We start from the raw sequence: 23,652 nt of genomic DNA, 5'->3' as shown, positions 1-23,652 counted from the left end.
GATCGTACTTGTTTGCATTTTGATCTTTCTTTGATCAGAGTGAGCACGCTCCAATATTCAACATTTGTGTCTAAACAGACTTTCATGCATATATTCAAGTATGTTATATCGCTCCTCAAGTATAAGCCATGCATACTACACGGTTAAAAAAAAAAAAGAACAATTTATCTTTTTGCTAATTAAGTCGTTAAACTTGGAAAAATAACAACTGTAATGACATAATTATCAAAAAGAATAACTTGTTAGACAAATGAGTAAAAATAAGATAGTTGATTATTTATATGGATACAATATGATGTGTGGTGCAGAAGTAGTCTATAAACAAAGAACATGCACATGGGTAGTCGCTGGCAATAGCCATTTTCTTATTCACTTCCCAACCTCCAATCAGTTAATTACAATCCACCCTCCTTAAATTCATGCACATTGTCATGTAAACCAAAATAGTATGGATTTTGTTTTTACGTTCTTTGCTCATTTGTATCGAACAAATCGTTTTTTTAATGTCTTTTAAATTGCAGCAATCTCAAAAACCACATGAGTCAATCCCACTTCATCCCTCCTCCAATCATAACCATCTTCATTCACCGCTTTTTGTAGCATCGTAACAAATCCATTCAAGATCTTCATCATTCATAAGTTTTATCAAGATTCTGTGTTTAATGGAAGAACCTGGAGATCTTTTAGAAGATAGTTGGTTCTTTGGAAACTTACTTCACACAAAAACAAGAACCATTTCTCGATGTTATTCTGATCTTACTTCCAGTTCTTGCCCTCCTCTTCCTCCTCTATGTTCGAATCAAGAATCCATTGTTAAGAATGAGAGAAAGAACTCTAGCGTTTCCTCAAGAAAGCAGCCACCCATTGCTCCTCGAAATCTAAACAGAACACCATCTTTGCCAAATTCAGTGGAAACACAATCCTTTATAATGAAAAATACAGACACAAGTCCGCATTTGAGTAGAACATCATCCATGACAACTTCTGAAGAAGAAACTGATCAAGATGAGGATGAAGAAGATCAAGAAAGTGAGTTTAGTTTGGGGAGATTGATAAGACAAGCATCGATGAACTCTTCACATACATCAAACCCATCTCGAAAAACATCTAAGGTACATAGTTTTGCAAAGAATATATCGAATATCAAGATTAATCTATATGTATAATTAAAATCGGGTTTTGCATGCAGGCGACGATGGAAAACATGGGAAAGAAACCCGAATTAGGTCAAGAAAAGATTCGTGATGAGAAGAAGACTGAGAGAAACAGAAGCAAAAACATAAAGATTAGTGGCAAGAACAAAAATGGTGGTGGTGCTCCTGCAATTCCAGGAGGATGGGTTGATAAGAGTTCATCAGAAGACATGAAAGCACATATTAAGTATTGGGCTAGAGCTGTGGCTTCTAACGTGCGCCAGGAGTGTTCATGATAGCTAGTTCGTTGGAATTGGAATAAGTTTCGAGTTAATAATACAACTTGATCATGACGGAAATAACATGTCCAAAGCTCTCTTTAGATTCATTTTATGTCTAATTCTTCCAAATTGGCTGTACATTTTGTCCCTTTCTAGATCTATAAATGTTTGAGTGAACTGAATAATTGGTCTCTGGAATTTGGTACTGCTTTGTTTACACAACATATATAATTATTTCACAAGAATAAATTCATATAAAAAAATGTGAATTTTATTTATGTATTAGTTATATTTTCATAACTTTTCCAAAAGTAATTTCGGTTTGTTTATTTATAAACAAATTGATTTGGGTTACGTATTCTTTCGACATGCATCCACAATTCATTGAACTCTATAAAATTTAATATGTTGTCATATCATCTTTTTACATTTTATACAACGCTATCATTTTTTTCTTACAATATGTTAAATTCTATAAAGTTCAACTGAACATTACAAAAGTTAATTTCTCGTATTTATTTAGAGTCAGAAAACTTTTTTTTTCCTACTAAAGAGTTTAATGACCATTGAATTTCAAACTCATTGAATGCTAAAGTGACATCTTTTAATAGTAAAGTTTCATCTATTGAATAACAATTAGATTTTTCACCTCATTGAGCTCCCTTATTAAAATCATCATTGTAGATGCTCTGCGAACCTCTCAACCCATAACACCACTTTTTTTTATAACTTGTGTATTTTGAAAGTATCCCTTATCTTTATTGATTTTAACGGTTTTATGTTGCATCAACTTAATAAATAACATAATATCCCACCATTCTCTCTTTACCCACTCTCGCCGAAAACCACCAAGACCAACTCCCTTTCTTGATTAGATCTAAACCAAGTGCCCAGAAATCATACTCAGTGCCCAGAAATCACACTCAGTGCCCTTATAACACCCGTTTCTTAGGTACTTTTCATTCATAGCTTAAATATAAATTTTCTTGCAAAAATGATCCTTGTGCAGGGTGTAAGTAATGAATTACACATGGCGTAAGTCATTAAGTGGACCCGGGGACTTTATGCTCTACGTAGGGCGTACAATCCCCACACATGGCATAATTACTCAGAACCGAATCCATAATTTTTTAGGGTTGAGACCCTATTTAAAGACCTTAAGTCCCTTGAGACCTCCCTTATCATCAACCTTCACTCTCCCAAGCTGGCATTTCGAAACCCTAATCCTTTATGAGCTTGTTTGAACCCTTTTGTGTGTTCTTGGTGCATATTGAAGAATGATAAGTTTATCATTGTGGATTGGGGTGGCTCAAGCTTGAAGATCCAGAGCTTTCATCTTTTTTGCAAACTTCTAGAGGCATAAAGCTCTCACCTTTATGGTTCTATGGTTTAGATCTAGGTTAGATTCTCGGTTTTCAATGTTTTGTTCCCATGGTTTTGGTTCTTGTGAGTAAAAGCTATTCCAGAGCTTAAGGTTGTCATTTTATGTTGTTTCTAAGGATCATATGTCACAAAAATGAAATCATTGTTTCTATCTTTCACCCATGCATGGGTTTGAGATCATTAAAGGGTGGTATGGGATTAGGGTTTGGTTTTAGGCTCCCTTAAGCCATGCAAAGGCATAAAGTCGAGAACTTTATCCTTTTAGATGACCATTAGGCTTAGATATGAGTGTTAAACATTTGGTCTTAAGACATTAAGGGCTTAATGTGGGAGTTGGCAAACTCTGAAGTTACGCAAGGTGAAAACCTGGCTAAGCAACGTGTAGCTTGGTTTGGTACCGTTTTCAATGAAAATACTCTACGTAAGGCATAGAGCAGGAGTACACATGGTGTAGCCCCAGAAAAGGAATTGGTCTTCTTTAAGGATTTAGGCCATGTATGGAAGAGACTAGCCTTGTGTAACATCCTTAAAACATGACCCAAAAATTTCAATTTTTATTTAAGTAAAAACAACATTCCCAAAAGATTGTTCATACAACCCAATAAAATAAGTATGTCAAACATCATAAAAATCAAAGTATATCCCATAAATAGAATCCATATGGTGTATGCAATGCAGTCAACCCGAGCTCTTCCCCTTAGAACCAGATTGAAACATCCCAAAAATACAAGCCAAAAATTCCGTTTGAAAACATTACTAAAACCATAATATCCAAATATCATATAATAAAACCATAATTCGTGTGTGTCAAAATGTCATAAAATATGTCTCATATCAACACTGATGTCAATATCATGTCAAAATATCAGAGTCTAACTCCCAGGCTAAAATTGTGGTGTGTGCCATGCCATCATCCCGAGCTCTTCCCCTTGCTAGCTGAAGTACCTGAAACCAAAACTGAAACTGTAAGCACGAAGCTTAGTGAGCTCCCATAAACTACCACATACCATACAATAACATATAAGCACATACTGGCCTTGCCCACTGCATCGAACCGAAGTCCGGAACTAACTAGGGCCTTGCCTTCTACATCGGAGCGGGTTTGGATCGCGAATCAAGTGACCAACTCGCCGAGTCGGAAGCTGGACTCGACGAGTTGGTGCTGGAATGAGAAAACCCTAATCTTAGGGTTTGAACCCTATTTAAAGGACTTTATGTCCTTCTCCCAGCCTCCTAATCCCCTTGAGAGTTCCAGAAACCCTAACCTTCATGTGAGACTTCATTATTGAGAAGATTGGAGCTTAGAACAGGAAATTGGTGGGAAAGAGCTTGAGGAATTAAAGGCTTGCTGCAAAGGAGTGGTGTAGATCCGGGATCTACTTCAGTGGGAGGTCATTTTGGAGGTAAGGAATCGTTATCCTTGGCCTTCTCCTTTCTAGTTCCACTTTCATGGAGTTTTAGGGTTTGGTTGGAGAAATATGGATGAGATCTTGAAGCATGAGTTAGATATGGAGTTGAAACTCCAGATCTGAGTTCTATATGGATCATTGATGCAAAAAGCCTTTCTAGTTGTTATACAAAAGCCCTTCCCCAAGAGTTAAGTCCCTTTCTAGCTTGGTTTTTGGTATTATGGAGTAAGAAGCACGTAAAGGTAGCAACTTTATGTTGCTAATGGACTCTAGAGACCCAGATCTATGGTTTGGAGCCCCTGCATGGCTCGAAAAGCCTCTGAATGGATTGAGAACTGGAGAGACTCGGCGAGTCACATGGGTGTACTCGACGAGTTGTATGAACATGTACATGGACTCGGCGAGTTGGAAGAACAAATCGGCGAGTCTGTTGAAGATTGTCTTGGACTCGGCGAGTCTGTTCATGGCTCGGTGAGTCTGGTCGCAGAACCCAATCTCTTTTGGGTTAAAGCTCTAGATTAGTGAGTCGGTTGGTGACTCGGTAAATTGGATAGGATGGGACTCAGAGATCGTTGGACTCGGCGAGTCTTGGGGCGACTCGGCGAGTTTAGTTGTGATATGAGAGTTTTTCTAGATGTCGGAACTCGGCAAGTCGACGGGGTGACTCGGCGAGTAGAAGTCAACTAGAAAGGTTGACTTTGTCTAAGGACTTTGACTTTGACCAAGAGTTGACCAGTTTGACTTCCAAGGGTATTTTGGTAATTTTGGGTATTTATGGAATTGGTTCTTTGGTAGTGTTCTTTGGTGAAGATCGTGTAGGTGGGCGGAGAAGCTTGGTCTTATCTTTCCAGTCGGCAATTGCTGATGAGTTATCCTCACTATATCGATAGGGTCTACGACACCAAGGTCGGCCCTTTATCGGATGGAAATTCGGGTATTTTTGTTATGTTATTGCTTTGCTAGATCTGCATCCTGGTATTTAGGACGGTATTATGTTAGTGACCTGGTTAAGGTCGGTACCCGGAATTTAGGGTAATGATATGTTAGTGACCTGGTTAAGGTCGGTACCCGGTATATAAGGTAATGTTATGCTAGTGACCGGTTCGGTCGGAATCTTGGTTAGGATGTTGATATGCAATGTGATCTGTTAGACTGCTTGTCTAGTTAAGGATTTGTTATGTGATTAACTGTTTATGTGCACATGGTTGTTTGACGGGGGTTGGGTTGAGGCGGGTCCTGCTTTGTGCTGTAGGCCAATACACCCAGGGCGGACCGGATATTCCGAAGGCCCAACGAGCAGTCCGGATAGGTTGAAGGCCCCAAGAGGGCGGACTAGACGTGTCGAGGCTCGGAGAGTGGACTAGGCCGACTGAAGGCCCGGTGTGGGCGGACCAGTCATACTGTAGACTCAGAGAGTGGATCGGGTGGATTGAAGGCCCGGTGCGGGCGGATGAATCACACTGTAGACTCGATGTACATGGCTAGACTCGGAGGGTGGACCAGGTGGACTGAAGACCCGGTGCGGGCGGACCAGTCACACAGTAGACCCGATGTGCATGGTTGTTCTATTTGTGATATGTATGAGTAGGTTTCTTTGTGGTTGGTATTTTAGGGGTAACTCACTAAGCTTTCGGGCTTACAGTTCAGTGTATTGTTTCAGGTACTTCAGGAGATCATGGCAAGGCGAAGGCGTGATCATACCGCTTCTCATGTTTTATATGATGCCTGCTAGCCTAGAGTTTCCTTGTATGAAATTGACATCATTACTGTAGTTATTTAGTGTATGCATCATGGTTATACATAATTAAGATCTTATAGCCTGAGAATATTGATTTGGCCTTATGTTCTGTTCTTGTATGATTGGGAGCTTAGGGTAGGATTGGATATTCGAAAGTCTATAGGGTCCAGCATTATGTATGACTAGCATACACTAGTGCTGCAAGGTTGGTGGAAGTATCATGGATGGGAGGGTTGCGTGAGACCGATAGGTCGGTTATGGGGTAGTGGTGCTCCTCTAGGAGTGGGAGTCGAGTGTTTGTTATGCCATTGTTAGGGTGTTGTGGTGATACTTGATACAAATATGGGTAGGTGTGGAAGGTAGTATGGGCCCGTACTACTGAAAGCACAGGACCCATACGCGTATCGAGGAAGTCACAACCCCTAGGGTTTTGTTGGGAGCTGGTTCTCGGGGTTATTATGAGGAATGCCTAATATCTTGTGGCGTATTTTCAGTATGGCGATTACGAGACGTCTCGGGGCAGGATCCGGTTCGGGACCGGGATCAGGAGAGGGTGATCAGGATGGATCAGTACCACCCAAGGTCATTGGTCAGATGAGTACGGACAAGTTGGATGCCAGGATTCGTGAGATCCTACATGATGAGGTTGTTGCTATGTTCCGGGCTGAGTTTCCAGAGATGTTTGGGTCGATCAAGACTGTCATGGTTGAGTACTTTGATGAGCGCTATGCATCCCTCACAGAGACGGTTGTCGCGGCAGCTACAACGGCTGTAACAGTGGCAGGGGGAGGATTCGGTCGAGGCTTTCAGTATCGGGACTTTGAGAATACGAAGCCCCCTACTTTCGATGGAGTTCAGGATCTGATCATTGCTATGAGGTGGTTGTCAGACGTGGAGGGTTGTTTCTTCACGTGTTCATTCCCTGCAGATCAGAGGGTGAGGTGTGCTCTGAACCTTTTGAGGCTCGGGGCGACGGATTGGTGGAGGTTGACTACAGGATCTTATTCGGATGCGCAGCGGGCTGCGGTTTCTTAGGATCAGTTCCGGGAGATGTTCAGCACTCGTTATGTTCCACGGGTTGAAAGGGAGAGGTTGGCTCAGGAGTTCCTGGAGCTGAAGCAGGATTCAAAGTCGGTGGGAGATCACCAGGATGTTCACTGAGAAGGCGATGTTTTGCCCGGATTTTGCTTCGGAGCAGGCTCAGATGTCTCGATATCAGAGTATGCTCAAGAGGGACATCAGGCAGTTTATGTCCACACAGAGATGTGATACCTTTTTAGAGTTGCCAGATGCCACTAGGCGGTGGGAGTTAGAGATGGAGTTGCAGTTACGAGAGCAGAGGCAGGCCCCGGTGCAATTGCAGCCGGCGCCGAAACTTTCTAAAACCGTTGACTCTAGGGTTGGAGGTCAGAGCAGCCGCACTTGTGAGAAGTGTGGGAAGGGTCATGTCGGAGTTTGTAGGTCCGGTGGTGCGTGTCACAAGTGTGGGAAAGAGGGGCATTATGCAAGGGATTGCCGTCAGTCGGTCTCGGCTCAGGATATGAGGATCTGTTATCATTGTCATCAGGTTGGACACTTGAGGGTCAACTGTCCACAGCTTGTTGCTAGACTGGTGCAGGCTCCAGCACCGGCCCCTTTGAGGATTGTGGGTGGAGGTCATGGCGGAGAGAGCCTCCGAGGGCTCATGGGCGCGCTTTCCAACTTACAGCAGAGGAGGTCAGGGCAAAGCCGGATGCAGCTGCGGGTATGTTTCCATTTTGATATCTTGTTATCTTGTTGGTTATGTGGTATTGTAGATGTGTTCGCCTTTTGTGCAAGGTTCATAGTATGTTTGGGGATCTTAGTAGTTAAGAGTTGTAGTTAGTTAGCGTTCAGAAGGATTCTTGGTCGAAAGGTAAGGTATATGATCTCGTTGCTTGGAATAGCAACGGCGTTGCGAGAAGTGTTCAGTTGAGATTCGAACTTCCTTGGAGTTCGGGATGTGCGATGGCGGGAGAGTGTTCTGTGGAGGTTTCTCACTCCGAAGAGAATTAGTTCCTAGTGAAGGGGGAACTTTATCAAGTATGGTCGATCAAGTCATGTCGGTTTCGTCAGCGAAAGTTAGTAATTGGTACACTAAGTGGGGAGAATTGGAAAATTTTCTAGTGAAACAACACGTATTCATGGTTGGTTAGCTGGTTAGATTTATCAGTGTTGATAGCCGAGAGCGTGGCATGATTGGAGCAAGTGAGAGACAAGTGGGCAGGGAACAGACCATGGTTTCAGGGAATGTAGTTGGTCGATGTGAGGCTTGGGTTTAGGCCAAGGAAAGGATTCTGGGAACGGAATGGGAGTTCAGAACCCCTAGAGGGCTAGAACAGACTGCATGGGTTAATTAATACCTCGAGAGACGGATGTTACACAGAATTACCTAAAACATAAACTAAAAAAACTGTAAGCACAAAGCTTAGTGAGTTCCCCAAGATACCGCATGCCATACATATCATATAACGGACCCCGCCCAATGAGATACGGTCCCCGCCCACACTCGCATAAGGGGCCCCGCCCAAAATAACATGCATATACAATCACATACAAGTATCACACAGACAACAAGTATACTAACATAACCAATCCAGGACCGGCTCTGATCCCTTAGACCCGCTAAACCCAATGAGGAAACTCACCTCGAATGATGAGTCTCACTGAAATAAATCCCTAGCTACTGCCCTGACGACTCCTCGACCAAACAGTACACAATAAAACCTAATTAAAACTTGGGTTCCATTCTATATTCAATAATCCATTCTTGGGGTAAAATGACCGTTTCACTCCTGACCAAATATGATCCAAGGCCATGGCCCAAAGCCACTTGTTCCTCCAAGGCCCATTCATGGCCCAGTTTTCCAAATTGGGCCCAAACCCCCAATATAGGCCTTAACCCTAGGCCCAATAAGCTTCCTTAGTCCAAAGGCTCGATTTTAGATGGCCCATAAGGCCCAAAACAGCAATGTCCAAAGAAGTAGCCCAACCGAGGCCCAAAAGACGCAAGCCCAATCCCTGAGTACGCGGGGCGTACTCGACTGTACGCTACACTTACACACTACATGGCTTATACGCTGCGTGTAGGAGCTTATACGCCTAATGTACTCACCCATTCAGCCATTTCTCCATTAAGCTCTTAATTACATAAGTCCAAGGGTCCCAATCATAGATATGAGTCATATGCAACATCTTAAACCATAAAGTCATTAACTTTGCGGCTTTGCACGCCCCAAATGAACCCAAAACTGAAATATAACACTCTACTTCCATTAAATGAACTCAAACTCATGCATGGATGGTTCTAAACTTCAAAGATGCCAACCTTATCACTCTGGGACCAAAAGAACACAAAGAGTAGCAACTTTAAGCTTCATAAATGGTAATAATCCACAAGATCTCATCTATAGGACGAAAAAGGGTCCAAAAACTCAACAAAGGAGATCTAAGCTGTAACACAACAAGTTCAAAGCTTTATACCTCAAATGAGTGCCACATGATGATGATAACCCAGATCTTCAAGCTCAAGCTCCAACAACTCTTCTTCACCAACTTCTTTTTCTTCCTTTAAAGGCACCAAACTACCAAAAATACACTCCACAAGGTGAAGAACACACCAAGATGCTATAGTGTTTGATATTAGGGTTTCTGGACAATAGAGGCTGATAAGGAGGCTAAAACTTGGGACTTAATGACACTATATAAGGCTTGAACCCTAGAAATTAGGGATTTGAGTCTGATCACGTACGTTGTATGTACCACCTTGTATGCACTATGTACATGCATGCCTCCGCGTTCCAAATGATCCATCTACGCCCCACATACACCAGGCTTACACCCATCGTACGGCCTCGACTAAGCCCACACATAAAAAGGCCGAATCCACTAAGCCCAACATAGCTTAACTGATTTTAGACAACTAAATAAATTAATAAGTAGATATTACCTTAGAACCATTGGGTGTTACACCTTGGAAGGGTAAAATGGTCTTTACCCTAGAGAGAGAAAGTGTGTAATGGACCCTTTATTATTGGATTATCACCCAAATTGTTAATTAGGGTTGTTTTGGATATGTTTAGTGTAAGGAGCTTTTATAGCAACAACTCAAGTGTGAAACTTGTTTATCTTCGTAATAAGGTGAGTATTTTCATTATACTTGTGGGTCGAAGACACCAATGCCGACCCACTGAGTTGTGTAATATGCTAATTGTCTTTGTGATACTTGTATGGAAGACCTCGGGGATAGCCTGTGGCATTTGTAAGAAAGGCCATGGGGGCAGCTCATGGCATTTACATGAAAGACCATGGGGTAACCATGACATATGTATGAAAGACCACGAGGGGCAACCAATGGAAATTACATTAATGACCATGGGTGTAGCCCATGACACTTGGATTGTAATACCCTGGGGGTAGCCCATGGAAATTGTATGTATGGTATGTGGTATTTTGAGGACTCACTAAGCTTTATGCTTACAGTTTTATGTTTATGTTTTAGGTACTTTCGGTTCCAAAGAGAAGCGTTCGACGTGAGTGCATCACATCTACCAGTGTTTCGCATTTTATGATATGATTTGTACTCTAATAAATATTTTATACATTTTCACACTTTGATGGTTTTGATAGACTTATAACAAAAAAATTACATAGAATGTTTTGGGACGTTCAAAGTTGGTATCAGAGCCCTGGTTTGAGAGATTTGGGCACTCTCTAAAGTGTGTCTAAACTCAAACTGAAGAAATGGCAAAAAATTTCATAAAAGAAATGTTTTTTGTAAATTTTTTTATAGAAAGAAGGGGTGTGATGCATGCAGTCGGTCGAGCTCAAGTAAGTATTTCCCAAGATCCCCTTACATGTTTTATGATTGATTTTGATTTGAGTATATGAGAATTGCATGCTAGTATGGATTCAAATGTTGGATAGATTGTCCTGAATAGGTTATGGTTTGTTATGGATTACTCGATGCTTGAATGTTGCTTGCTTTGTGATTTGGGGACTTCCATTAATATCAGCTAACTACTAAGCGTATACGTTGAGTTACATGTTATAAGGATTAGATAATTTTAGAAAATTAGGTTTAACTCTATTGTGTAGGTCTTTTTTTGTTCAACCATTGTAGTGTGAGACCTTATAGTCGAAGGATTATCTAGTGCCCATAGTATGTAACTGTATTCGGGAGGTAGTTAAAAGGTATTAGGGGGAGTTTCTTATGTAGCTGATGGCGAATAGTGGTTTGGATGGAACTCTAGGAAAGCCTAGGAGGTGTTAGCACATAGGGCATTCTTCTATGTGAGTGAAGTATTTAATAATTGGGAAGCAACTTAGAGGTGTTAGCACATAGGGCATTCTAAGATGGATGTCAAAACCGCTTTCCTTAATGGAAATTTGGTTGAGGACGTTTACATGAGTTAGCTAGAGGGTTTTGTGGATGCTAAATACCCCCAATGGAGTGTCTAAGCTTGAGAAATCAATCTATGGATTGAAACAAGCTTCTCGCAGATGGAATCTTTGCTTTGATGAGAAGGTTAAAAAGTTTGGCTTCTCTAGAAGTGAGGATGAATCTTGTGTATATGCCAAAGCTAGTGGGAGTATAGTTACCTTCCTGGTATTGTATATTGATGACATACTACTTATAGGAAACAACGTTCCAACTTTGCAGGAGGTTAAGTCCTGGCTTTGAAAGTGTTTCTCTATGAAGGATCTGGGAGAGGCTGCATAGATTCTGGGAATAAGGATTTTGAGAAATATGAGTAGAAGATTAATTGGACATAGTTAAAGCACGTATTTGGATAAAGTGATAAAGCACTTTAGCATGGAAAATTCAAAGAAATGAGAGTTGCCTATCCAAAGTAATAACAAGCTGAGTAAGACTCGGAGTCCGAGTGCCGATGCAGAGATAGCATAAATGAGTAGAGTTATATATGCTTCTGTCGTTGGATCGATCATGTATGCTATGACATATACTCACCCTAACGTGGCTTTTGCTTTGAGAATGGTTAGTTGATATCAGGGAAATCCGGGTAAAGCTTATTCGATAGCGGTTAAGAACATCCTTAAGTATCTGCAAAGAACTAAGGATTGGGTCCTTGTGCTTGGTGGCAGTGATGACTTAAGAGTTACTGGGTATAGCGACGCCAGCTTTCAAACCGATAGAGGCAACTTCTGTTCTCAGTCAAGCTGGGTGTTTACCCTTAATGGAGGATCAGTAACTTAGCAAAGTTCCAAGCAAGAGACCATAGCTAATTCGACATATGAATCAGAGTATATAGATGCGAATGAAGCGTCAAAGGAGGCTATATGGTTGAAGAACTTCATTAGAGACCTTGAAGTTATGCCAGTCATTAAGGAGCCAATGGAGATTTTCTGTGATAATGAAGAAGTGGTTGCCTTGACCAAGGAACCAATAGATCATGGAAGATCTAGGCATATCGACAAAAAAAATATCATTTTTGTTGGGTTTTAAGCACTATAACACTCCCATGGTGAACATGCAATGCTAGATGCTTTGGTTCTATGTTTTCTCTAATTATACATGCATTTTCAATTTCCCAAAGCATACATCCTAACTAGCATACTATAGAGGATATACAATATAAAAACTCATAGTTTGATGAATACCTCTTATGTATTTTGAAGTTCTTGGCCTTAGAAAGCTTTAGCACCTCAAGTGTGATGCCTCTAATGTGTCACAAACACCACATGCAAGAGGAGACTTGAGAGAATAGGCTAGTTAGCTCAAAATTGATTATCAGTATCTTAGAATGAATGGGCAATAGATTTTAGCTCTAGGGGTTGCTTTTATAGTGTGACAAATGCTAGGGTTTCATCCATGCAAACCCTAATGCACCATGACCCTTCATATTACTTAGGCTCCATGGGTTAAACGTCCATGGACTATCATATTGGTTTAGCCCATCCTAATTAACCATGGATCATTGGCCCACACTATAAGAATCATTGATTTACTTAATCAGCCCCCGTATATTTAGTTAATCTCTTTTGATCACTAAATTAATTCAAAATTAATTCTTGATCAATAATAATTAAATAATATGATTTCTCAATTAATATATTATACTTATAATATACTAATAAATCACAAATAATCTTATTCTCAAAAGTCCATCCTATCAAATTGCATTGGAGAAAGTAACCAAAAAGGACCATGCTACTATCGGGTCAAGTACATCCCAGTTATAGTTATGGTCTTAGAAACCAAATCCAAGAGTCTCCCACTTGGATAAGTCTAATAACTATAGCTGCCAGTGCATCTTCAAAATCTGATTAGCATTCGTAGCTTTCAAAAGCCGATGTCGAACTCTGACCTAGTCAGTGACGCGTACTTTAGATAAGGGATCATATACTCCTCTGTTCTTCAAGATATCACGCGGACAAATACATGGAACATAATCATACTTATTGTCCTACATTTTGTTTCCTGATTTTCGATTTGTCTGACATAGAACATAACTGAACACATCAATGTAGTTCTGACCGGGCCCGGCACATAAGTCAAAAAAAAATCATCGAGGGGCCCAAGATATCGCTTTTAATCCTCTTAGGATAAAATGAATAGATAAACATTGACATTATATGCTTGTACTAACTACTCATTAAATCATGTACAATGATACGTTTTATAACATCAAGTTACTCATGCGTTTTTGTATCATCAATGCACAACCAACTCGTGGTCAACAACTCATGTACATTGGTTTGAAGACTATATGATATTATCGTCTCACAAACACTCGTGATAAATTTCATGAAGTGATTCAGGTGAGCGTGTGTTTAATCCAATACTCAAATCTTATTTTAGGAGCACTCATGAACGTTGTAGCAAACTTTTTCTATGTCTAACACCTTAGACAATCTACAAGCCAAATTCATGACAGTCTAACCTCATAACCTACTTCCAAAGTATGATCGACTGTGGATAGTTTGAATAATCTTATTATTCTGGAAGTCAAAACATGCAAAAGTGAAACAATAGTAAATAATTAATACAAGACAATAACTTTACTTATAAATAAAACTCATTTTATTCAATCATCAAATGTCAATTACAATTTAGCTATTACAGGTTTCAAAATATTTATCTAATCACTAAAACTAATATCGTTCGGTATCCCAATGCCCCTTGCGTGCTGCAAGTGCCAAACCCTACTCAGTCCCTTCGTGAGGGGATCTGTTGGGTTGTACTCTGACGAAATCCTTTTCACCACGAGGTCTCCTTCTTCTACTTGATGTCTTATGAAGTGGTACTTTTTGTCGATATACCTGGATCTACCATGATCTCTCGGTTCCTTGGTTAAAGCAACCGCCCCTTCATTATCGTAAAAAATCTCCATAGGCTCCTTTATAGATGACACAACTCCAAGGTCTCCGATGAAGTTTTTCAACCATATTGCCTCTTTCGATACTTCGCTCGCTGCTATGTACTCTGATTCACACGTTGAATCAGCTACTGTCTCCTTCTTGGAACTTTTCCATGTTATTGCTCCTTCATTTAGGGTAAACACCCAGCCCGACTGAGAGCGCAAATTATCTTTTTCGGTTTGAAAACCGGCCTCACAATACCCTGTCACTGTCAAGTCATCGCTCCCACCGAGGGTAAGAACCCAGCCCTTAGTCCTCCGCAAGTACTTAAGAATGTTCTTCACTACAGTCCAGTGAGCTTTACCAGGATTCCCTTGATATCTGATGACCATGCTCAAAGCAAAGGCCACATCAGTGCAAGTAGAAGTCATAGAATACATGATCGAGCCAACTGTGGAAGCATATAGAACTCGACTCATCTTCGCTATCTCAACCTCTATACTCGGAATCTGAGTCTTACTTAGTTTGGTATTGTTTTGGATAGGTAAGTCACCTTTCTTGGAGTTCTCCATGCGGAAATGTTTCAACACTTTGTCTAAGTAGGTACTTTGATTAAGTCCTATTAGTCTTTTACTCCTGTTTCTCAATATCCTTATTCCTAGGATACAGGAAGCTTCTCCAAGGTCCTCCATAGTGAAACACTTCCCAAGCCAGGACTTAATTTCTTGCAAGGTTGGGATTTCGTTTCCTATGAGCAGTATGTCATCTACATACTGATGGGTTTTATGCATAAGAAACATTCTTATGTGCTCATACAAACCCTAATGCTCGGATCTAGGTTTCTCTATTGAACATGCTTTGATTCCAAGACTTACAAACCCTAATCTAGCATACAAATAACAAAAAACAACATATAGAATCAGATCTAGATGTTTACCTCTTCAAATATTGGCTTAGATCCTCTTCTCTTCTTTTCTTGAGCTTAGAGTCACAAATGCAACTCCTCTAATGGTTCACAAACCCCACAAGCAGGAAGGTAATATGAGAGAGGGTGAGAGAAGCTAGAAATCGGCCTATGGTTCTCTTAGAATCAAGTGGTAGCCGATTTCAATGCCCTAGGGGTCTTATTTATAGTTACAGGCTACTAGGGTTTCAGTCTAAACCCTAATGGACAGCTTAGCCACCAAGCAGCCCAAGGAACCTTCTGGAATAAGGCCTTGGACGAAAATATGATGGATACCCATCATAATTTCGTTCCCCCTTAAGTCCATTAGGTTTCCTTAACCCAAAACTCAACTATCATACATTTGACAGTTTATACCCCTTTATTCAATTAATCTCTTTTGGTCACCAAATTAATTCCTAATTAATTTATGACCAATACTAATTAAATAAATATGATTTCTCCTTTAATATATTATTCTTATAATATATTAATAAACCATAATATTCTCTCTTTCTCCTTAAATTACCTTGTCAAGTTGCTTTGGAGAAGGCAACCCAAATGGACCATGTACAACCGGGTCAAGTACATACCAAATATAGTTACGGGCTTAGACACTATTCCAACACATACAACACCAGAAAGCTTACTATACTCCCACTAGCTTTGAAATATACACATAACTCATCCTCGCTTCTTGAAAATCCAAACTCTTTGACTTTCTTATCAAAACAAAGATTCCATTTGCAAGATGCTTGTTTCAATCCATAGATGGATTTCTCAAGCTTACACACTCTATTAGGGTACTTTGCATTGACAAAATCCTCTGGTTGACTCATGTAAACATCTTCAGCCAACTTTCCATTAAGGAAAGTAGTTTTGACATCCATTTCCATATTCCATAGTCATGAAATGCAGCTATGGCTAGCATAACCCTTATAGATTTAATCTTTTCTACTGATGAGAAGGTCTCATCATATTCAACTCCATGAGTTTGAGTAAAGCCCTTCGCAACCATTCGCGCCTTATATGTGTGTACTTTCCCATCCATGTCAGTTTTCTTCTTGAAGATCCATTTGCACCCGACTGTCTTTCGACCCGGTACATTTTCAACCAAGTTCAAACTTGATTTTCATACATGGAGTGAATCTCGCTATCCATTGCCTCTTTCCATTTAGCGGACTCGAGGCCTGCCATGGCTTCCTTGTAGTTGTTAGGTTCATCTAGATTTATCAATGTGTTATCGCTGATAAATGTATCGCCCTCAAATGTTATATGAAAACCATATAACACAGGTGGAACACTAACTCTACTGGAACGTCTCAGAGGTACGTACTGGTCAATCGGTTCCACAGGAGTTTCCTCCTCGGGTTGATTGCCAATGTTTGAGGCTCCTTTATCACTTAACTCTTGAAGCTCTTCAAGGTCAATTTGCCTTCCACTATCCTCTTGGCATATCAGTTCTCTCTATCCGAAAACTCATTTCCTCGCAATGAAGACAACATTGTCACTTGGTCTATAGAAGTGATATCCAAAGGATTTATGTGGGTAGCCGATGAAAATACATAGCTCACTACGAGGTTTGAGCTTATCGTGACTCTCGCATCTCACGAAAGCCTCACAACCCCAAACTTTGATGTGATCCAACGAGGGAACCTTCCCTGTCCACATCTCATGAGGTGCTTTGGCAACCTTCTTAGTAGGGACTGGACTAAGGATATGGGCGGCATCTCTAAGGCATACCCCCATAATGAGATATGTAATGAAGCTCGACTCATCATGGAATGAACCATGTCCAACAAGGTTCGATTGCGCCTCTTAGCCACACCATTAAGTTGCGGTGTCCTAGGTGGCTTCAACTGTGGAACAATTCTACATTCCTTAAGATAGTCTAGGAACTCGATACTAAGATACTCTCCTCCTCGATTAGATCGCATCATCTGTATCTTCCTGCCCAATTGGTTTTCCACTTCTTGCTTAAACATTTTGAACTTTTCAAAGGTTTTTAACTTACGCTTGATTAAGTAGATATAGTAATATCTTCTATAATCATCAGTAAAAGTCACATAGAAGCAGTTAGCATCCCTTGTGGCGGTTCTGAAGGGTCCACACACATCAGTGTGTATGAGATCCAACAAACCCTCACCCTTTCACAAGTACTAGTGAAGGGTGACTTGGTCATCTTTCCAAGCAAAAAAGATTCGCAAGTGTCATCCGACTTCAAGTCAAATGACTCCAAAATTCCAGCCTTTTGGATTTGGCCTATGCGCTTCTTGTTGACATGTCCAAGACGACAATGCCAGAAGCATGCATTGTCCAAAACATTGGATGAATCAATATTCAACACATTATTTCCTAAGTTATCTACAACCATAACATTTTCATATATACCATTACAAGGTAATGCTTCAAAATAAAATGTACCATTATAATAAGCATTAATACTACCAATTTCATTATTAAAAGAAAAAGGTAAAACCTTGTTTATACAAACTATGAAAGGAAATAATATTTCTCACCATTTCCGACGAGTAACAACAATTATTCAATTCTAAATTTAACCCACTACTAAGCAATAAAGAATAAACTCCAATCTTGGTGACAGGCGACATTTTCCTATTTCCCATGATTAAGTTTATCTTCCTATGTTCCACATCATTACTTCTTTTTAGTCCCTGCAAATCAGAACAAATGTGAAATCCACAATCTGTATCAAGGACCCAAGAATTAGCATGTGATGATTTATTAGAAAGAATAGTGTAAATACCTGTGAAGGTGGGCTTTATTTTCCCATCCTTAATGTCCTGCAAGTATTTGGGGCAGCTTCGTTTCCAGTGCCCTTTCTCATGACAGTGGAAGCACTCTGCATGTTTTGGATTGGTAGAGGGATTAGTAGAACTAGCTTTGGTCCCACTGGAAGAGGATCCATCAAGAGACTTCCCCTTGCAACTCTTAAAAGGAGCCTTCCTCTTCTTCTCTTTCCCATGTCCAATTTCCAGAACAGGGACAGAAGCAGTAGTAGGAGTAGGTAAAACTGACTTGCCTTTCAAGTTTCTTTCTGCAGTTCTTAGAAGGATTTGAAGCTTGCTAAGACTGACTTCCTCCATGTTCATATGATAGGTCATACAGAAGTGATCGTAACAAGAAGGTAAAGAATTTATGATGATGTCAATGGCCAATTCTTCATCAAAGTTCACATTCAACTTCAGCAAGCGGTCCACATATCTCTGCATCTTTTGCAAGTGAGCCATGATGGACCCTCCATCCTTTATTTTGGTTGTGATCATGGAGGCAATGATCTCATACCTCTCCTGCCGAGCACTTTGATGATACCTTTCCATCAAATATTGGTGCATTTCGAAGGGCCAGCAGTCCTCATAGGACTTTTGAAGCTCATCAGTCATGGTAGCAATCATAATACATGACACCTCTGTCGCGTCCCTCTCATGAACCCTGTATTCCTCAATTTTTTCGGGAGTAGCAGTTTGTTCATCAATCTCCTTCAGCTCTTTATCCAGGACATATTCTTTGTACTCATAGAGAAGGTCCATATGAATACTTCATATCCAATCGTTAAAGTTTGAGCCATCGAAGATACTTCTCCCAACCAAATTCATGGGGGAGAATGAGCTAGAAGGGTTGGAGCCTGAAGCATTGTTTGGGATAGACATTTGAAAAGAAAGAAGAACAAAGTTTAGATTGGATGAGAATCCTTAATATAACACCCAAATGAAATATTAAGGCTAGGACTCAACACAATATTTTACAATTCGGAGGAGGGATGCCATAATCCAGTTACAAAATATTTGAAGGTAGGTAAATGATGATTTACCAATTTCCACCATGAAAAACGAAATTGATTATTAAGTTTTAACTGGATTGAAATTCCTAGATTCTTTTGAGATTCATTGAACTTTTCAATGGAATGTTTAAATCTCGATTGTGCCCTTCAAGTTTGTGACTGGGATATCGAGGATCGCAAACATGGTGTGAATAACCATGCAAATGTGTTTTGTACTCTTAATGTTACAACTCACCTAATCAATGTGTCGGTTAACCACACACGCTCCATTGATCTATGATTAGCATCAAGCTACCCTTAGCCACCCTTGTTAGTCCCTGGTTAGTGTGTCGGTTAAACACACACGCTCCACTAACGACTTAGCAAGGTGCAAAGTGCTATTTTGTGGAATAGCACCATTTTCACATTTTTCCTAAAGTAACTAAGATTGGGAATTTAATAAAATTTTAGTTACTTTATAATTATCATTATACTTTTAACGAGAATTAATGTCTTATCCTACCCATTCGGATAACGACCCTCCACCAGTCAAATAAGCGGTGGGTGAGAGTGGACACCTATTAAACAACCATTTTATAGGCAGTAACCTTATACCCCCACCCCTTATAGATCGGCTTCTTGAATGAGGCCTACTAACAGTAAGACTGACTTGTCTTATACATACATACATACATGCATACATACATACATGCATACATATATATATATATATATATATATATATATATATATAAGTATTAAGTTTTAATATTATAATAGTATAAGGGTTGAATTTTAACTTTTAAAACTCTAGAGTTTGGAATTAAATGTTTCATTAGTGAGACTTTACAAATTCCAAAACTTGAGGGCAAGTTTTGAGACTCTTCAAAACTTTTGGTTTCCATAACTTATGAAAACTTATGAGTTTTTAATATTCATGAATGAGACTCTTCATATAACTTGAGGACAAGTTACAAAACTCACTTCAAGAACAACTTAGATCAATTCTTGTTGGGATGAAAACCCTAATTAAGATTTGATGAACAAGATGCGGAAAATAAGAACAAACACAAATACGAAGATTATGTCGAATGATCACTCGATTTATTCAAATATGAGGAATAAATTACACTTAAGAAATAAGAATCTAACTCTACAAGAAACCTCACAACGTGGCGGCTACATTTTTCCTCACTCTTAACCCTAATTGTGAATAATACATGACTATTTATAGGGAAAAGACAAGTCTTGGGCTTTTAACCTAGAATTCATCAAAGGGGCCCATTGCCATCATCCATGGAGTGCTTTGAAACCCTACAATCTCCCCCTCAAAGTATGGGATGGATGACAATGCTTTAACTTCCAAAACAAGCATCTAGCAAATAAAAAGATCTACAACGAGGAATATATGAAGCAATCCACGAATCTTGATTCTTCAATAGTCTTCAAACACGGGCTCTAGGATATATAAATAAAGCACTGAAGTAATGTCTTTAAACTTCATTTTCGAATGTAATCCCAAAGAATCTTCATGAAAACCAAACCTGCCATAAAAACCCATTTCAGAACAAAGAAACCGAATCACTTCTTGTCTTTGAAGAGCTCCCCCTCCAAGTCACAATGATCTTCAAATAAGCTAATGATATAAGCCATTAAAAAATATCATGTAACAACCCAAACTTTAAGATTCGTAACGCCACTTGATCGATAAATTACAAGAAGTCGGAGATATAACAAGTCCTTAGCAGAGCTCGATAAAGAACTTCCGTTGTAAAGGATACTTCTCTGTAAAAGCTTTAGCAGAGCTCGATGAAGAACTTCCGCTGTAAAATCTACCTTCATAATTCTACCATAAGCTTTATCAAAAATCTTCAACTTTGAAAAGTCACAAATCCAATTTCGAATGGCCATACCAAATTCTCCCCCGATTTATAATCAAAAACATGATTATAAAGCCTTCAAATGGTCATGAGAATGATTTTGAATGGATACAAATTTACTAACCTCCCCCGCGACAAAAAGACATACACAATGAAGTATAAAATCCGAAAAAATCGTGAAAATTTGACGTTATCACGAAAAACGACTTTCCGAACCGCCAAGACTTGATGGAATCTTTATTTTTCTGTTAGGGTTCTCCTATTGCTCAAGTTTGATCAAGAACATTTGTGTGCTGCGTGTGAAATGGGGAAGCAGAGTCGTCAAAGTCACCCATCCATTATAAACACTAAAGTTGTTGAACCACTTGAGTTACTTCACATTGACTTATGTGGTCCATCATCTATCGAAAGCATTGGCGGTAGCAAGTATATTCTTGTTATTGTTGATGACTTTTCACGTTCTACATGGGTGTTCTTTCTGAAACACAAATCTGAGGCCACTCTCAAGCTAAAGATGTTTATTAAGCAGGTTGAAGTGCAACTGAGAAAAGTCGTTCGCAACATCAGGAGCGACAATGGACTGGAGTTCAAAAACAAAGAATTTGAAGACTTTTTGGCAGAAAAAGGAACCAGTCACAACTTCTCAGCCCCCTACACCCCTCAACAGAACGGTATTGTTGAAAGACGAAACTGGTCCTTGTGTGAGGCAGCCCGAACAATGCTAAGTTTCGCTTCTCTACCTTTATATTTCTGGGCTGATGCTATTGCTGCAGCATGTTTTATGCAGAACAGGTCCTATCTCAACAAGCGTTTTTCTCTTACTCCTTATGAGATCATCAACAACAGGAAGCCGAACGTAAAATTCTTCCATGTATTTGGCTCACGATGCTTCATCTTCAACTCCAAAGAACATCGTAACAAGTTTGACGTTAAAGCTGATGAAGGAATTTTTCTGGGATACTCACTTACTTCAAAAGCGTACCGGGTCTTAAATAAGCGTTCGAGGAAGATTGAAGAAACGTATTATGTGACTTTCGATGACACCTATGTCAAGAAGCTAAAGGCCACTGAAGAAGAAATTGGAGAGATTTTCACTCAAACAGGTCAAGTCACGGCCTCAATTGCTAATTTTTTTGAGCAGTTTGTAGAACTATTCAATGAACCGGAGAAAGCTACTCTCTCGGAAGCCAAGGCAGCAGACAACAAAGTCGACCATCTGAAGCAAATCGTCGAAGATGCCGCCAAACGAATGGGTGAAGGAGAACATGTTCCAAATGAACCTCCAAAGCATGGTGCTTCAGTTGAGGGGGAGAATCCACCTCCTTCAAAACAACCGAGCTCACAAATTGAGGGGGAGAACTCTATTCCAGTTCCACCCGAAAGCTCAACTGCACCCGAAATCCCTTCTGCACCCACAAGCCCTTCTGCATCGGAAAGCTCCTCAATACCCGAAATTCCTGTAGCACAAGAAAGTCCACCTACACCAGAAAGCTCATCAGTCGAGGGGGAGAATGCCAATATGTTCTACGACGACGATAGTCAATCTGAATTAGAAGAAATGCTGAATGCTGAATTGGATCCATCCTATGATCCAAATTACCCTCCTCTTGTTAAGTGGACCAGAGATCATCCTGTATCTCAGGTAGTGGGTAATGTCTCTGAAAAGGTCCTGACCAGATCTCAACTGAAGGCAAAGCAAACATCTTTATTCTCCAAAGTAGAGTTCTGCATGTATAATTCTTTCGTATCAAAAGTTGAACTGAAGACAGTAAATACTGCTCTTGATCACTCTGACTGGGTTCAAGCTATGCAAGATGAACTCAACGAGTTTGAAAGAAATAAGGTTTGGCACCTCATTCCAACTCCTAAAGACGCCTCAGTTGTTGGTCTCAAATGGGTATTCAGAAATAAAATGGACAAGGAAGGCAATGTGATTCGAAACAAAGCTCGTCTCGTGGTGAAAGGATATTGCCAGGAGGAAGGAATTGACTATGAGGAAACTTTTGCTCCGGTAGCGAGGCTGGAATCTGTTCAAATATTTCTGGCCTATGCTGCACACAAGAACTTTGAGGTCTACCAAATGGACGTGAAATGCGCCTTTCTGAATGGAGAACTTGAAGAAACTGTTTACATGGAGCAACCTCCTGGATTTGTTAATGAAAAGTACCCCAATCACTGTTATATTCTGGACAAGGCGGTTTACGGTCTGAAACAAGCACCTAAGGCATGGTATGAAACGCTAACCAAGTTTTTAAAGATGTCAAAATTCAAACAAGGTTCGGTTAACCCAACCTTCTTTCGTAAGAAGGAAGGTAACCACCTTATGATTGTTCAAATCTATGTCGATGATATCATCTTTGGCTCAACGAATCCTAGATTAACAGCTGAATTCAGAAAGTTGATGGAGACTAAATTTGAAATGAGCTCAATGGGTCCAATTAACTTTTTCCTTGGTTTAAATATTAGACAGGGACCCGAAGGCATCTTTATCAACCAGGAAGCTTACACCAAGACTCTTCTTGCTAAATTTGGCATGATGGGAGACTCAAAGGTTAAAGTTCCAATGGCATTCGGCACCAAGCTCACACCATCCTTGGAAAAACCGGCAGTCGATATTACGTTATATCGCCAGATGATTGGTTCTTTAATGTACCTTACTGCTAGCAGGCCTGATATAATGTTTTATGTTTGTTACTGTGCTAGATTTCAGGCGAATCCTCGTGAACCCCATATGCTTGCTGTGAAAAACATACTCCGGTATCTG

General features: G+C 40.0%; 1 protein-coding gene across 1 annotated transcript; it reads left to right on the top strand.

Annotated features, from left to right (window-relative positions):
- Positions 1–334: 334 nt before the first annotated feature.
- Positions 335–1,599, top strand: LOC111919972 (uncharacterized). The gene is made up of 2 exons (XM_023915538.3): positions 335–1,112; positions 1,190–1,599. Exons 1-2 carry the CDS (start codon positions 663–665, stop codon positions 1,427–1,429), a joined length of 690 nt encoding a protein of 229 aa, XP_023771306.1. The 5' UTR covers positions 335–662; the 3' UTR covers positions 1,430–1,599.
- The last annotated feature ends 22,053 nt before the right edge of the window (positions 1,600–23,652 follow it).

Source organism: Lactuca sativa, chromosome 5 (assembly GCF_002870075.4).
Source record: "Lactuca sativa cultivar Salinas chromosome 5, Lsat_Salinas_v11, whole genome shotgun sequence".
Taxonomy (NCBI): Eukaryota; Viridiplantae; Streptophyta; class Magnoliopsida; order Asterales; family Asteraceae; genus Lactuca; species Lactuca sativa.
The sequence above is the reverse complement of the archived record's forward strand: the minus strand, read 5'-3'. Positions and strand labels throughout refer to the sequence as shown.